Genomic DNA, 16,774 nt, shown 5'->3' on the forward strand with positions numbered 1-16,774 from the left:
TGTAAGATCTGCCTCTAGCGCTGCGCGAATTTCGTTTATTATTATTTTGCGAGTGAAAGTAATTTGATTTGAGTTTTTGTTATTGGAAACTTTTCATAAAATCAATAATCGAACTGTTTCAGTTTGCCGCGATACGCTTATGCCACAGCCATGCGGCTGCTGCACGCGATCCACACGTTTCTGTGATGTAATCCGTGAGTGCGAGATCCAAAAAATGTGATCGGCAGAAATGTTAGCCAGGACGCTGTTTAACCGTTGCTGCAACGGATGCTGCATCAGAATGGCGGCTCCACACGTGAGGCGTAAGTGGGGTCATCGCACACACCGTAAAAAAATCACCACCAAGGGGAATCAGTTTCTAGATACATATTTTATTTAAGTGTGAATTTAAGCAAACTACAACATGCATCATCAGTGCCACGGCACCTGGTTTCCAATGGTGCCCTTCTTGTAGTACTTCGCTGTGGCCGAGGCGGTGGCGGCCAGAGTAGGGGTTGGTGGGGCCGGCTCGTAAGTGGGTCCACCGCCCTCGGCCTTCAGGACAGCGGCACACCTCCACTGCTTGTTGTAGTTCATCCGCCAGAGCCGCACACAACCGTCATCACCGGTGGAGATCAGCATGGTTGCCAGCATGTTCCAGCAGACGCGCCACACGGGGCAGTTGTGGTCGCTAAACTTTACCGTCTGGATGTCTAGTTTGGTGGTGCCCGTGGAATCTCTAAACAGATGGGAAATTATTAAGTTGGGGCAGCCTGACGAGAAAAATTTTTCCTGTTCTTACGTCACTCCGCGAAGATTCACAATATAAAGATCCTTGCTGGCCACGGCCAGCATGTGGAAGGTACGTCCTGCATTCGGAGCAAAGGCCACATCCGTGACGGGGTCTGTGATGTCGTTTACAGTGTCAATCTTCACACATTTGCGGGCGTTGTCGCTGTAGGCAAAGAGGAACACTTTACCCGTGGGCGTGGCGGAGTCGTCGCTGCCAGCCTGCAAGTGTGTGGAGATGCGGGATCAAAAAGTGTGCTGGGTCGCGTACTTACCGCCAGCAGTTGGGTGACCATGTAAGTGGATGTGTTCCAGGACAGACAGCTCAGCGGCAGCTTGTTTGCTATCTCATGCTGCACCGGCCACTGGGAGAGGTTCATAATGTCGGGAGCTTCGTAAATGCGTATGATGCCATCCGCGGAGGCGGTGGCCAGCAGCAAGCCCAGGTATTTTGGGGCGAACTCCACATCCGTGACGCTGGTCCGCGAATCCACGAGAGTGGTGCGGCGCACCCATCTCCGAGTAGGCGTGTTCGTGGTCGAGACTTTCTCGCCAATCACCTCCTCCCACACGGAGGCCGTGCGATCGAAGGAACAGGTGGCCACCACTTGGCCGAACTCCGGATGGGCCCACGACACGCGCCAGATAGAGCCCGAGTGCGCCTTCCAGCTGCTCGTCACAGTCCACTTGCCCTGCGCATCTTCATCCCAGATCTGCAAACTTAGATTCTTTGAAAATGCTCTTGTTTACCCCGGCGGCAAGCTATTCACCATAACTGTCTGATCGCTGGAGCAGGTGGCCATGCGGCGACCATAATAGTCAAACACCACGTCATGTATCACATCCTTGTGGTCGGCGGTAATGGTCTCCACATCGAACATATTTCTGTCGTTGGATTTCTTTGTGAAATGTTTATAAAATGCACGCGCGGAAAAATCTCCACTACTGCAGCGAAATGCAGCCCTGAGAAAGCCAAGTGTTGGTAAGCGACCGGCAGTCAGCTGTTTGGCAGTATTTTTCTTCTGCTGTTTCTGTTTATAATTCTGGGGCGGGAAAACGGTCACATTGGCGCTGCAGTCCGAATTACGCGTGAAGTACGAAAAAAATTAAGTGGAAAAAATACAAGAACAAAAAAAAAAGCAGACGATCTGCCCATTGACCATACCCGAAGAAGTAATCAACGGTGCCACACGCACGGTCATTGCCTGTGCTGTGAAAGTGAAGTGATAGAATTGGCAATCAAAAATTTTAGTGGCAAACACAGCCAGAGCTTCCCACCCGGAAAAGAACAGTTACACAAAACAAAATTGCTAACAGAAAGAAACGTGGAAAGCAGCGCATTACGATGGAGAAAAGTAAGTCGATGTGGAGGGGTGTAATCTAGTCGGTAAACATATAATTACTATCTGATTAGTGGCAGTAGCAGATAATATGCGCATATGCAAATAACAACAGTAGCCGCACCTGGGGGTTATTCACCCTTTTGGGGAGAGGCATTATGTATATGTCTGGGAACCGCCGGGACCCAGCATAAATCAAGATTCCGTTTGTTTATCATTTGCATTCGTTTGATAAAGTCCACATTCTGTGTTTGGTTCCATCAATCAAAGTACAGGCCAGCCAGGCAGGCCAGCATATTTTCCTTCCAATATGTTGTGCTTTTGCTCTCGCCACTCTCTTTCGCTCTCATCACTGTTACTGACCTTGATTCCCATTGGACTGTGAACATCGCGCGATGGTCGAGTCTGTATGTGTGTATATAGGCGAGTGGGCGAGAGTGTAAATATATGTATGTGTGTGTGATGCTGCAGCGTGTGGGCGGATGCGTAGCCAGCCTCATTCCAGTCTTAGTACAAGCCGGCTTTCATTACCTAATCGGTGTGAGTGCATCCACATGTTAGCCCGAACGAGAGCCGGCCCCAGCTGATAGGCGTCCCCACTTCTCCTTCGTCTATTATTGGCCGTGGTATCAGCAGCAGACGCACTGGCCACGCGCCAAACATGAATAATGCGACCGAATTTCGGCAGATCCCAACACAACAGTAAATTTCCGCCAGCCTGTGATAAGCGCTGCCTGCCCCGCCACTTGATCGCATTGAGTGGTGGAGGAAAAGCGGGGAACCGACAGCGCCAATTATTAATCATAATTCGTCGGAGCATACAGGTCGGCTGTTTTCAATGCCACAATCGGAAGATTCTCTGCAGCTTATCGCGGAGATTACAGGGAGCAGGCGTCGTCGACGGGAATTTCTTTTATGACTTTAAAAAAACCTCTGCTGATGCCCAAACAATCAGGAATCCGAGAGATTCGCGTGTTCTGCTCGTGGCAGCGTGCTGAAATCGTTATTAATTCTGATTTCAAGTGCAACCGAGGCGAATCAATCGAGATAATCAATTTTGTATTACCTCGTTAATTCAACTCAAATGCGTAATCAGAATCTGTCTACTTACGGTAGAAAATTGATAGAATTTTGTGGCTAATGTTCTCGTACGTACCCGTAAAGTGCACTATCGTCATCGGGAAAGGGTCAGCTTAAAGTTTACACAATAGCAACAGCAACAGCAACAACAACAGCCTTGACATTGAAAGCTCCCACAGTGCGAGAGGAGAGTGACACGTTTTAAAGCAACGGCCAAACACAGCTGATCGCTATCGACTCTTATCGACTGGAAATAAACATGAAAAATGGATGGCAACTAGCGAAAATAAACTGCTAATAAAACGCGGCTGCTCTTTTACCTTTTCTTTTTGTTTAGCAGCAGCAGCGGCAGCAACAACAGCAGCTCGACCTCTGAGGCCCTCTGTCGCGATTAACATACAGGCGCAACAACCTGTACACGCACACAACAGCACACCCGTCCCGTCCATGCACGCACCAGTGTAGTTGATATCGATAGTGACAGCGACGCCAGCAGCACTGGCCGCTGGACAGCAGCAGCAGCAGCAGCAGCAGCCCTCGCGATAGTGGGTTCCAGACGAGGAGCCTGGCCCCACAGCGCCACAGTTTGATTTTAAGCGTCGGTCACTGCAGTACCACTCGTGCGGAACTTGTGCCCGTTTAAAGCTACGAATGCAGTAGTCTGCCCCGTTAAAGAAATACAGAAACATAAAAGCAGAGTGGTAAAACTCCCATTAACTCGAATTCAAATATACTACTCCGTATGTATATGTCAGCAAGTCAAGGCATTAAAAAGTGTCCATAAGTGTGGTCCTAAAGATAATTGGCCCTGGCATTGAATTTGTTGGGTATTTTCTGTGTGTTTGTGTGCTTTCGACGATTGAATAATCTTTTCGGCAGAGATTTCGATTCCAGTCGAGCAGTTCAGCTAAGAATTTCTTATCGGATCGATGGGTAGAAAAACATACGACTCTCATCAAGCCAATTAGAATTGTTTATAGAACTGGGCCACAAACTCACAGATCGAATTCGCCGTCTACATCAGCTTCAGCTTGGGATCGATCAGGGATTGTATACCACGTCTCGAATACTTGAGATGGCCTGTCTTGGCAAAAAGCTGAAAAACTGATCCGCAGCCTTGTATTACATAATTAGCTGATAAGCCAGTGCTACTTAGTGGATCGATTCACCTTTTTGTGCCTTTGAAAGCGCTGGCTCTGGCTGGCTGGCACACTTACATATATATTGTAATGGCAAAATCATTGACCTCTTCTATAAGCAAAGCCAATTTGCATTTCCACATACCATACTACTACTCTAGTCGCTGTGCTGGTGATTTTTTGTTGTTTTTTGTTTCAGCTTTTGTTATTTCTCATTCTCCCCTCTTCCATTTTTGGTTTTTCGGTTTCGGTTTCTGTTTTAAATTTAAAAATGCGCCGTACATTGAACACCCAATAACAACATTTTAATCTTGGGTGTTTTGTAGTTTTATTACCCTTTCGAAGGGTATTAATTGAGAGGCATGTACGTCATTAGCAGAGGAATCTTTGGCCTTTGACTCACGGAACCATGGAATTGTAATATTCCGTAATCTACACAGTTTTCTTATTTATTTTCGTACATCATGATTCCATAATGAAATTCACCTGGGAACTTTTCTTGCTTTCAATTCCGAGGAATTTTTAATAACAACATACATTGCGTGTGCAGGACACGCACTGCATTCGCTAACAAGGGTTTTAAAAGTCCTTTCCACCGCTGTTAAAGGGTATTCCGATTTCGTATCGTCTTTGGGATCTTCGTTGACCTGTCAACGATATTCGATTCGGGTATTTGGGTCTCTAAATTATGGATTTTCGGTTTCTTAATTGTATCTGCAAACTAGTTTATGCATAGATAAGCATTTTGGTTTTGTTTTGTTTTTTTTTTGTTTTTTTTTGCTTCGTCGTTGCTTCTGTGGCCCACAAATTTGTGGCAAAGTCTTTGAACTTGAAAAATGTGAAATCGTGACGAGACGAGACCTACTGCTATTATCATATTCACGTAGATTTGGGTCTCCTTTATCCGCACAGCCACTTTCACTGACCCATAAAATGCATTTGTACGATACTTTTGTGCCGGAAACGAAAGATATCCATTATCTAATCCAATTTGAATTCACTGATTTAAAGCAGCTTTTTGGATATAGCCGATGTTGATCACACTATTAGTCACTCTGGCAGCATATATCGCGTTCCTCTTCACCCTGATCTTTGGCCGGGGCCAGAAAAGACCAGTCCACGCGCCATCCACCAGAGCAGCCAGTGAAACAGAAACTACAACACCGATTAATCGTAAGAATCTGAACACTTTATGAATCCATAAGCAGCACTTGAAGGGCCCCCAAACACAAACACAAACACAAAGCACATTTAGCTGATAGTCGAACCGATGCACTAGTAATCTGTATAATAATCAATATTTGCTGATTGATTGATTGATTTTCAGACAACTCCAGCGTGATTGCAGCTACAGCACCACCAGTCACAGCCACAAGCAGCTTGTCGTCGACCGCAACGGGAGGAGCCACAACAAAGCTGAACGAGAAGCGATTCCCCAAAGGAGCCAGCATCAAGAAGGTTCAGTTCTCCAGCGAAAGCCTTAAGGAGGTGGATATTGCCTTGTCCGATCTGAGCTATCACCAGAACCACAACAACAACACAACCGTCATCAAGAACAAGAACAACAATAATAGCATTGTCGAAATCAAAAAGAAATCATCAGTCGAGATGAGCGAGGAAACAAATGCAACGGCAGCCACGGATGCGGAGCGTCCAAGTTTCTTGGTAGGTCTTTGACAGTGGCACCCTCTTGAATCTGAATCTGTATCTAAATCTGAATCTTCTCTCTGACTCTGACAGGTGGGCGATGAGATTGACGAAAAGGCAGCCGAAGCCGGCGAGGCTGTGGACGAGTTCCCCCAGAAGATGCAGAGCGCGGCCCGGCAGAATGGCGATATATCGGAGAAACGCAAGCGATTAAGGTAAGGGGCACGCCCAGCCCTCCACATAGAGCAAACGCAGTGGGAGGATGGGTAGGCGGATGGGGTGACTGAGCAAAACAAAGAACAGGTGACTGCGTCATAGATATCGCGCGAGTTTATCAAAAAGAGACAGCGCGCAAAGCTCTTCCTCTAAGTGCGAATGGGAGGGAAGGAGCGAAGCTTTTTCGAGAGCTCTGAGAGAGGGCGAGAGCCAAGCATTTTGTGTGAGAGAGCGAGAGAGCCGCCTTTGGGGACGGACGCCGTCACATTTTGTTTTCATTCATAACGGAAAGCGTTGCCTCAAAACTTGTTTTATTGCGAGACTCGGAATCGCTACTCTCCCTCGCTCTCTCTCTCTCTCTGTCTCTCCAGGCGACCTCTGAGCAAACGGTGGCCCAACTATTTGTTGGCCGGCTATCTGTTTTGGCCCGCTCGAGACCGACCCGCCAGCAGTTCCACAGCAGTCGTCGGTTCCGTCGGTCAGAAAAGTAAAACCCCACAACAGCAGCAAAACTCGAACCTCCGCCAGTCGCCGAATTTCTCGTTGCCTAAATAGGTTTCTCGCGTGTGTGGATATTCCGTTCGACATTGATTTTCTGCCGTGTGGCTCGTCATCGTCATATCGTTGTCGGTGGGGAGAAAGTGTTGCTTGCAGCAAAAAGTGGTGTGTGTGGTGTGGCATAAACAGTGTTTTTTTTTTTGTTTGTTCTCCGTTCAGTTTTTCGGTTCTTAGTCAGAATTGCATAATTCGCGTGGGGTTGCCCGTCCGAGCTGAGTTTCCCCTGACCCCTGAATGCTATTGGCCCTCGTTGAGCTAGCCAGCATGTTGAAGCGTCGCACCAGTAAGCGTTTTGTACTTGTTGAGTCTGGCGAGGAGCCGGTGGTGCAGGCAGGAGCAGGTGCTGCAGCAGGAGCATCTGGATCGGGCCCTGTCATTCCACACTTTGTGGCCGTGGACTGTGGACAGAGCGACAGCAACCACAATGAGATGAGTCCCAGCGCCAACACCAGCCCCAGTAGCATCTCCATCAACGGCGGTGACAGCAGCACCAACAACAACAACAACCTCAGCAACCCATCGCCAGGACTCCTTAGTGTGCCCACCGTGGGAACCCTAAAGTAAATAAATGTTCAAAGTGAATAACTATATAGAATATTTGGGAGGGATAAAGCTCATTGTTTGCTAGAATATCGATTCCATTTGACAGGTAGACCCCAGAACCGGTTCCGCCAAATCTTCTTTCAATTGCGCTCTCACCTTCCGCTCTACACTGAGCAACAAAACAATTACTTGCGAATATTTACCGATCATTCAATATCTTTCAGACCGAGCATGTCGCGGGGCACTGGCCTGGGCCAGGACCGTCATCAGGATCGTGACTTTCATATAGCCACCACCGAGGAGTTTGTGAAGCGATTCGGCGGTACACGTGTCATAAATCGCGTCCTCATTGCCAACAATGGCATTGCGGCTGTCAAATGCATGCGTTCCATTCGCCGATGGGCCTACGAGATGTTCAAGAACGAGCGGGCCATTCGATTTGTGGTGATGGTCACCCCGGAGGACCTGAAGGCGAATGCCGAGTACATCAAGATGGCCGATCACTATGTCCCCGTGCCCGGCGGTTCCAACAACAACAACTATGCGAATGTTGAGCTCATTGTGGACATTGCACTTCGCACACAAGTGCAGGTGAGTAGTCTGGAGTGAGCGTCTGTAGGCCAGTGGCCAGCCGTAGATGTGGCCCAGTGTCAATCCGTTTGGGTTGGTTGCGCCTTAACCGCATCGTACGATTCGTATTTACACTCTGTTCTGTCGATCTCCAGGGGCTGAAAGAGTCGAACGATCGTATCTCGCATACCAATGCAAAAGCTCGAAAACTTCTGCTCCACCCCTCTACCAAACAGTCTTCTGTGGCTGTGGCTGTGGCTGTGGCTGTGTCTGTGTGGATAGCAACACTGTGCAACAAAAAGTGTGCGCTGTAACCTTGCTGAAAGTGCCTCTACCTTCTAGTAGAATCTCTCCTGCTTCTGTGTACCGTAAAAATTCCTTCATGCAAGTACAAGTACGAGTACTATTTGCTGATCACGTAACCTTTTATTTTCTGTAGTCCTCCCTCTAGATAATTGCATTGAGAGTAGCAAGAGATCACATCTAAAATACTATCTATAGGTATTTCTCTAACTGTTGTTCACATTAACTTTTACTTTGTTGTAGATCAGATCTTAATAGGGCACTTCTAGTATGTATGTATACTACAAAGTTGATTGAGATGTAAACAGTTGCTGCTTTTAAGTACATAGTAATTCTGTTTCCTGAAATTGCACTTTGTCGCTGCTCAAATAAACTTGATTTTCTGTAGATCTTTTAAGATTCAAGGGAATAGCTAATATCGGTCTACAACCCTTGCAATTGTAGCCGTAGCAATTAGTTACGTGATCTTTAGATGTTTAGCAATAACAACGAAATCCTTGTCAGCTAATCTCGAGGGGAGTTCTCGCACATTCTCTTTAATATTATTCGCTTGTGCGTCTCGAGTCCTGCTCGCATTATGTGAGAGGCTCTGCTTTCGCCTTCCTTCTTTCTAGTAAAATTCGAAGCGAACAAATGCCTTTCATAGGTTGTTATTCTTCAGTTCTAATCTAAAGCCTTCACTCGGAGAAGGCGGACAGATAGTGGAGATATTACCGATTCCCATTAGTGGAGTGTGTTTGCTTTCCATTAGTCAGGCACTAGAGATCTGAGTGAAGCGAGTTTATTCGAAGAGGTGTGTTTACGTCCAGCAAAACAACAATACTCTTATACAAATTCACGAAAAAATCGAATCCCTCGTTCGCACTCGTTCAATTCGTGCCTCTTTGCTTAAATGTTGTGCGCCCGAGCCTTACGGGCAACGTTTTATTTCACTCAATTCATTCTGAGCATTGTTGATTCCAATGGTGCACACACAAACACTGGCTTAGGTGTGGGACTAATTAGTAAAAAGTGGAGATAACAGGCAACACCTTGCTGCACAGTGTGAATTATCTAATTTTTTGTTGTGCTATCATTCGCTATGAGGTCATAAAGTGTTATATTGGGGCTTCAATTATTGATTATCGATGAAATTATGATTACAGGCTGTCTGGGCTGGATGGGGTCATGCCTCGGAGAACCCCAAGTTGCCGGAGCTGCTGCACAAGGAGGGTTTGGTGTTCCTCGGGCCACCGGAGCGCGCCATGTGGGCGCTGGGCGACAAGGTGGCCTCCTCGATTGTGGCCCAAACGGCCGAAATACCCACACTACCATGGTCCGGCTCCGACCTGAAAGCCCAGTACAGCGGCAAGAAGATCAAGATCACCAGCGACCTTTTTGCCCGCGGCTGTGTGACCAATGTGGAGCAGGGTCTGGCGGCTGTCGCCAAGATTGGTAAGTCCCATCAAAGGTCATGCGATGGAGCTCTCATTCTAATCTGTGTCTCCCACGTGCAGGCTTTCCCGTGATGATCAAGGCATCGGAAGGCGGCGGCGGCAAGGGCATTCGTCGCGTGGACACCACCGAAGAGTTCCCCGCCCTGTTCCGGCAGGTGCAGGCCGAGGTGCCCGGCTCCCCCATCTTTGTGATGAAGCTGGCTCGCGGCGCACGCCACTTGGAAGTGCAGCTGCTGGCGGATCAGTACGGAAATGCCATCAGTCTCTTTGGCCGCGATTGCTCCATACAGCGTCGCCATCAGAAGATCATCGAGGAGGCCCCGGCCATTGTGGCCCAGCCGGAGGTGTTCGAGGACATGGAAAAGGCGGCCGTGCGTCTGGCCAAGATGGTGGGCTATGTGAGCGCCGGCACCGTGGAGTACCTATACGATCCGGAGGGCAGGTACTTCTTCCTGGAGCTGAACCCCCGTCTGCAGGTGGAGCATCCCTGCACGGAGATGGTGGCCGATGTCAATCTGCCGGCCTGCCAGCTGCAGATCGGCATGGGCATCCCCCTATACCGCCTCAAGGACATTCGCCTGCTGTACGGCGAGTCGCCGTGGGGCTCCTCCATCATTGACTTTGAGAATCCGCCGAACAAGCCCATGCCCTCGGGCCATGTGATCGCTGCGCGCATCACCTCCGAGAATCCCGACGAGGGCTTCAAGCCCAGCTCGGGCACAGTTCAGGAGCTCAACTTCCGCTCCAGCAAGAACGTCTGGGGCTACTTCAGTGTGGCCGCCTCCGGGGGATTGCACGAGTTTGCCGACTCGCAGTTCGGTCACTGCTTCTCCTGGGGTGAGAACCGGCAGCAGGCGCGCGAGAATCTCGTGATTGCCCTCAAGGAGCTGTCGATCCGTGGCGATTTCCGCACCACCGTCGAGTACCTGATCACGCTGCTCGAGACGAATCGCTTCCTGGAGAACACCATCGACACGGCCTGGCTGGATGCTCTGATTGCCGAGCGCGTGCAGTCCGAGAAGCCGGACATACTGCTGGGCGTGATGTGCGGGGCCCTGCACATTGCCGATCGCCAGATCACCGAATCCTTCTCCAGCTTCCAAACGTCGCTGGAGAGGGGCCAGATCCAGGCGGCCAACACCCTGACGAATGTGATAGACGTGGAGCTGATCAACGGAGGGATCCGGTACAAGGTTCAAGCGGCCAAGAGCGGTGCCAACTCGTACTTCCTGCTGATGAACAACTCCTTCAAGGAGATCGAGGTGCATCGCCTGTCCGATGGCGGTCTGTTGATTTCCCTCGAGGGTGCCTCGTACACCACCTACATGAAGGAGGAGGTGGACCGCTACCGCATCGTTATTGGCAACCAGACGTGCGTCTTCGAGAAGGAGAACGATCCGTCGCTGCTGCGCAGCCCATCGGCGGGAAAGCTCATCAATCTGATTGTGGAGGATGGGGCACATGTGGCCAAGGGCCAGGCCTTTGCCGAGATCGAGGTGATGAAGATGGTGATGACCCTCAACTCGCAGGAGGCAGGCACGGTGAGCTTTGTGCGGCGTCCAGGCGCCGTCCTCGACCCGGGCTCCCTGCTGGGCCACCTGGAGCTCGATGATCCCTCGCTGGTGACCACGGCGCAGCCCTGCAAGAGCCAGTTCCACCAGGCCGAGAACGCGCCCATTCCCGAGAAGCTGAACCGCGTGCACAACACGTACAAGAGCATTTTGGAGAACACCTTGGCCGGCTACTGCCTGCCGGAGCCCTTCAATGCCCAGCGGCTGCGCGACATCATTGAGAAGTTCATGCAGAGTCTGAGAGATCCATCGCTGCCGCTGCTGGAACTCCAGGAGGTGATTGCCTCCATCTCGGGCCGCATCCCCATCTCCGTGGAGAAGAAGATCCGCAAGCTGATGACCCTCTACGAGCGGAACATCACCAGTGTGTTGGCCCAGTTCCCCTCCCAGCAGATCGCCAGCGTCATCGACAGCCACGCGGCCACCCTGCAGAAGCGCGCCGATCGCGACGTCTTCTTCCTGACCACCCAGAGCATTGTGCAGCTGGTGCAGCGCTACCGGAATGGCATTCGCGGCCGCATGAAGGCCGCCGTTCACGAACTGCTGCGCCAGTACTACGACGTGGAGTCGCAGTTCCAGCACGGCCACTACGACAAGTGCGTGGGCCTGGTGCGGGAGCACAACAAGGACGACATGCTGACGGTGGTGAACACGATATTCTCGCACTCGCAAGTGGCCAAGAAGAACTTGCTCGTTACGCTGCTCATCGACCATCTGTGGGCCAACGAGCCGGGACTCACCGACGAGCTGGCCAACACCCTCAGCGAGCTGACGTCCCTCAACAGGGCCGAGCACTCGCGGGTGGCTCTGCGCTCTCGCCAGGTACTGATTGCCGCCCACCAGCCGGCCTACGAGCTGCGCCACAATCAAATGGAGTCGATATTCCTGTCGGCCGTAGACATGTACGGCCACGACTTCCATCCGGAGAATCTGCAGCGCCTGATCCTCTCGGAGACCTCAATCTTTGATATTCTCCACGATTTCTTCTACCACACGAACCGAGCCGTGTGCAACGCCGCCCTCGAGGTGTACGTGAGGCGCGCCTACACCTCCTATGAGCTGACTTGCCTGCAGCACTTGGAGCTGTCCGGCGGCCTGCCGCTGGTGCATTTTCAGTTCCTGCTGCCCACGGCCCATCCGAATCGTCTGTTCTCGCGCATGTCCTCGCCGGAGGGGCTTGACCAGGCGGCCGCCGAGTCGATGGGCAGCTCCTTTGTCCGCACCGGAGCGATTGCCGCCTTCGATTCGTTCGAGCACTTTGAGATGTACTCGGACGAGATACTGGACCTACTCGAGGACTTTGTCTCGCCCGCGATGGTCAATGCCAAGGTGCTGGAGGCTGTGGAGGCAGCCGACTCCATCTCGGACGGCCGTCACAGCACCTCCATCAACGTGTCGCTGTCGGATCCCGTCACCAGAGCCAATGCCGCCGAGGAGGCCAAGTCCACGGAGCCCATTCACATTGTGAGTGTGGCTGTGCGGGAGACCGGAGATATGGACGACTTGCAGATGGCCCAGATCTTCGGGAGCTACTGCAAGGAGCACAACGAGGAGCTCTTCCAGCGCCGCATTCGGAGGATAACGTTTGCCTCTTTGAAGAAGCGCCAGTTCCCCAAGTTCTTTACATACCGCGCACGCGACAAGTTCGAGGAGGATCGCATTTATCGGCACCTGGAGCCGGCCTCTGCCTTCCATCTGGAGCTGAACCGCATGAAGACCTACAACCTGGAGGCCCTGCCGACGGCCAACCAGAAGATGCATCTGTATTTGGGCAGGGCAAAGGTGTCCAAGGGGCAGGAGGTGACCGACTATCGTTTCTTCATCCGCTCGATCATCCGCCACTCGGACCTCATCACCAAGGAGGCTTCATTCGAGTACCTCCAGAACGAGGGCGAACGGGTGCTGCTGGAGGCCATGGACGAGCTGGAGGTGGCCTTCTCCCACCCGCATGCCAAGCGCACCGACTGCAATCACATCTTTCTCAATTTCGTGCCCACCGTTATCATGGACCCGGCCAAGATCGAGGAGTCCGTCACCAAGATGATCATGCGCTATGGCCCCCGCCTGTGGAAGCTGCGCGTCCTCCAGGCCGAGCTGAAGATGGTCATCCGCCAGTCGCCGCAATCGCCCACCCAAGCGGTGCGCCTCTGTATTGCCAACGATTCTGGCTACTTCCTGGACATCTCCATGTACACGGAGCAGACGGAGCCGGAGACGGGAATTGTACGTGTCAAATAATCGACTATCTACCCTGTTCTCCTGTTCTTATTAGATCACCTTTGATTGCCGTTTCAGATCAAGTTCAAGGCCTATGGAGAGAAGCAGGGTTCCCTTCACGGCCATCCCATTTCGACGCCCTACATGACCAAGGACTTCCTGCAGCAGAAGCGCTTCCAGGCGCAGTCGAGCGGCACCACGTACGTGTACGATGTGCCTGACATGTTCCGCCAGATGACCGAGCGCCACTGGAAGGAGTTCTCCAATGCCCGGCCCTCCGTGGACATACGCATACCCGACAAGATTCTGATTGAATGCAAGGAGCTGGTGCTGGAGGGCGACAGCCTCATTGAGATGCAGCGTCTGCCGGGCGAGAACAATGTAGGTTTCCCTGCATTCCCATCGGCATTGCGGCCTCTCTATTGACTAACCTCTGATCTTTCAGTGCGGCATGGTGGCCTGGCGCATTGTCCTGGCCACGCCGGAGTACCCGAATGGGCGCGAGATCATTGTGATAGCCAATGATCTGACCTACCTGATTGGCTCCTTTGGCATCAAAGAGGATGTGCTGTTCGCCAAGGCTTCCCAGTTGGCGCGCCAACGGAAAGTGCCCAGGGTAAGCATTCAGATCATTCCAGGCTCCAATCATCCCTCACTCATCCACAAATCCCCTGCTGTAGATCTATATATCGGTGAACAGCGGTGCCCGCATTGGACTGGCCGAGGAGGTGAAGGCAATGTTCAAGATAGCATGGGAGGATCCCGAGGAGCCGGACAAGGGCTTCAAGTACCTCTATCTGAGCACCGAGGACTATGCCCAGGTGGCCAATCTCAATTCGGTGCGTGCCATTCTCATCGAGGATGAGGGCGAGCAGCGCTACAAAATCACCGACATCATCGGCAAGGACGATGGCCTGGGCGTCGAAAATCTGCGCTATGCCGGCCTGATTGCCGGCGAAACGTCGCAGGCGTACGAAGAGATTGTCACCATTGCGATGGTCACCTGCCGCACCATCGGCATCGGCTCCTATGTGGTGCGTCTGGGCCAGCGTGTCATCCAGATCGACAACTCGCACATTATACTCACGGGGTATGCGGCCCTGAATAAGGTAAGTCCTTCAAATCAGAATCCCAAAGCGGATCTTCAGATATCTTCTTCTTGCAGTTGCTCGGTCGCAAGGTATACGCCTCAAACAACCAATTGGGCGGCACGCAGATCATGTTCAACAATGGCGTGACCCACAAAACTGAGGCCATCGACTTGGACGGCGTGTATACCATCCTCGACTGGCTCTCGTACATTCCCGCCCACATTGGCTGCGACCTGCCCATCGTTTTGCCCAGCGATCGCATCGATCGGCCTGTCGATTTTATGCCCACCAAGTCGCCGTACGATCCGCGCTGCATGCTGGCCGGTCGTGTGAATCCCACCAATGCAAATGAGTGGGAGAATGGGTTCTTTGATCGTGATTCCTGGAGCGAGATTATGGCCCCGTGGGCCAAGACCGTGGTCACGGGACGTGCTCGACTGGGCGGTGTGCCTGTGGGTGTGATTGCCGTGGAGACGCGAACTGTGGAGGTGGAAATGCCCGCGGATCCGGCCAACCTGGATTCGGAAGCCAAGACACTGCAGCAGGCGGGTCAGGTGTGGTATCCCGACTCATCCTACAAGACGGCGCAGGCCATCAAGGACTTTGGGCGCGAGGAGTTGCCGCTGATTGTGTTCGCCAACTGGCGTGGCTTCTCCGGCGGCATGAAGGACATGTATGAGCAGATCGTCAAGTTTGGGGCCTACATCGTCGACGGACTGCGGGAGTACAAGAAGCCGGTGCTCATCTACCTGCCGCCCAATGCCGAGCTGCGTGGCGGAGCCTGGGCCGTTCTGGACTCGTTGATCAATCCGCGCTACATGGAAACCTATGCGGATCCGGAGGCCCGAGGTGGTGTCCTCGAGCCCGAGGGTATTGTGGAAATCAAATACAAAGAGAAGGACCTCATCAAGACGATAAATCGTCTGGATGCGACCACAATTGCCGTGAGTTTCATCTGCCACGGTTACCTGGTCTGTTCTTTCACCAATTCCCTGTATTCCTTATTCCCTGCAGCTAAAGAAGGAATTCGAAGAGGCAACTGCAGCTGGTGATAACACGAAGGCCGAGCAGGTGGATGAGAAGATCAAGGCTCGTCTTGCGCAGCTAATGCATGTCTATCATACGGTGGCCGTGCACTTTGCCGACCTACACGACACGCCCGAGCGCATGCTGGAGAAGGAGTGCATCAGCGAGATTGTTCCATGGCGTGGCTCGCGACGTTGGCTCTACTGGCGCCTGCGCCGCCTCTTGCTGGAGGATGCCTACATCAAGAAGATCTTGCGGGCACAGGACAATCTATCTGTCGGACAGGCCAAGCAGATGCTCAGACGCTGGCTAGTCGAAGAAAAGGGTGCCACAGAGGTAAAAGGATACACAAATCGATATATTTTTCGACTGCTTTACAATCATTTTGTTCTGTTTTGCAGGCATATCTGTGGGACAAGAATGAAGAAATGGTGGCCTGGTATGAAGAGCAGACGAATACAGAATCTATTGTCTCCCGCAATGTGAGTTCCGTGCGACGGGATGCCATCATCTCAACCATTTCGAAAATGCTCGAGGTAAGATCAGCTGCAATCTGGTTATTTAACAATATGAATATTAAATGACATTCTCTGGATCAATTGATGGATCTTTTAGGACTGTCCCGATGTAGCGCTGGACGCTGTGGTTGGCCTCTGTCAAGGCCTGACTCCCGTCAATCGTGGAGTCGTCGTACGCACACTGGCGCAAATGCAGCTGAACGAGGAGTCCTCTAGCAATACCCAGGGATGATTGTACGCTAGATTCTAAGTTCTTTTAAGCCCCCCCACCCCCTCTCGAAGCCATCGCAGCGGTTAGGTGATGCCTGGAAGAGAGCCCTCCGTCATCTTGTTGTGAAGCCTAGCGTCCTGGCTATTGTAAAATACTGGAAAAACTAGCATGATGTGCATTTTGTTTAGTTGAATTTGTTTAAACGTAATTAGTTAAATTTAGAATGTAGTATCTTGATAGAGAGCCCCACTCGAGTTGTGTGGGGCATGGGTTGGATGTTGCATGAATAGCCCTGAAGTAACTTGTAGTATCATGTACATATTTGTGTATGTATGGTATGTATATCACTTGAATACAGAACTTTCCACTAGTTGTCTAAGAACAAAGACCTTTGTACACAGAGCCTTTTGAATTATATGAATTATTGAAAATATATACATATATGGTACAAAACAGACAATCTTCAAGTCTTGCAAAATTCAAGTGTGAATTAGAACTATTGTTTGGGTATTTTTGTTTTTCATCGCACACCCGAGTCCA

The 16,774-nt window shown here is 51.3% G+C and overlaps 2 protein-coding genes across 6 annotated transcripts; one reads left to right on the top strand and one right to left on the bottom strand.

Annotated features, from left to right (window-relative positions):
- Positions 1–351: 351 nt before the first annotated feature.
- LOC117188511 (nucleoporin seh1) lies at positions 352–1,749 on the bottom strand. Its single transcript, XM_033392510.1, has 4 exons — positions 1,539–1,749; positions 1,044–1,481; positions 782–990; positions 352–718 (listed from the first exon to the last, which is right to left on the bottom strand). Exons 1-4 carry the CDS (start codon positions 1,647–1,649, stop codon positions 412–414), a joined length of 1,065 nt encoding a protein of 354 aa, XP_033248401.1. The 5' UTR covers positions 1,650–1,749; the 3' UTR covers positions 352–411.
- Positions 1,750–1,845: 96 nt separating this feature from the next.
- Positions 1,846–16,694, top strand: LOC108158186 (acetyl-CoA carboxylase). Of its 5 annotated transcripts, none has more exons than XM_017290404.2 (14): positions 3,774–3,928; positions 5,342–5,500; positions 5,655–5,992; positions 6,068–6,189; positions 7,516–7,882; positions 9,310–9,598; positions 9,661–13,394; positions 13,467–13,769; positions 13,834–14,004; positions 14,069–14,497; positions 14,554–15,423; positions 15,494–15,841; positions 15,907–16,041; positions 16,121–16,691. In XM_017290404.2, the coding sequence occupies exons 2-14, from the start codon at positions 5,359–5,361 to the stop codon at positions 16,253–16,255; spliced, it is 7,383 nt and encodes a 2,460-aa protein (XP_017145893.1). In that variant the 5' UTR covers positions 3,774–3,928; positions 5,342–5,358; the 3' UTR covers positions 16,256–16,691. The 5 variants fall into 5 exon arrangements, with proteins under 5 accessions (XP_017145895.1, XP_017145893.1, XP_017145894.1 ...); XM_017290405.2 differs by having other exon boundaries at positions 3,774–3,889; XM_017290406.2 differs by lacking the exons at positions 3,774–3,928; positions 5,342–5,500 and adding an exon at positions 1,846–2,123.
- The last annotated feature ends 80 nt before the right edge of the window (positions 16,695–16,774 follow it).

Source organism: Drosophila miranda, chromosome 3 (assembly GCF_003369915.1).
Source record: "Drosophila miranda strain MSH22 chromosome 3, D.miranda_PacBio2.1, whole genome shotgun sequence".
Lineage (NCBI taxonomy): Eukaryota > Metazoa > Arthropoda > Insecta > Diptera > Drosophilidae > Drosophila > Drosophila miranda.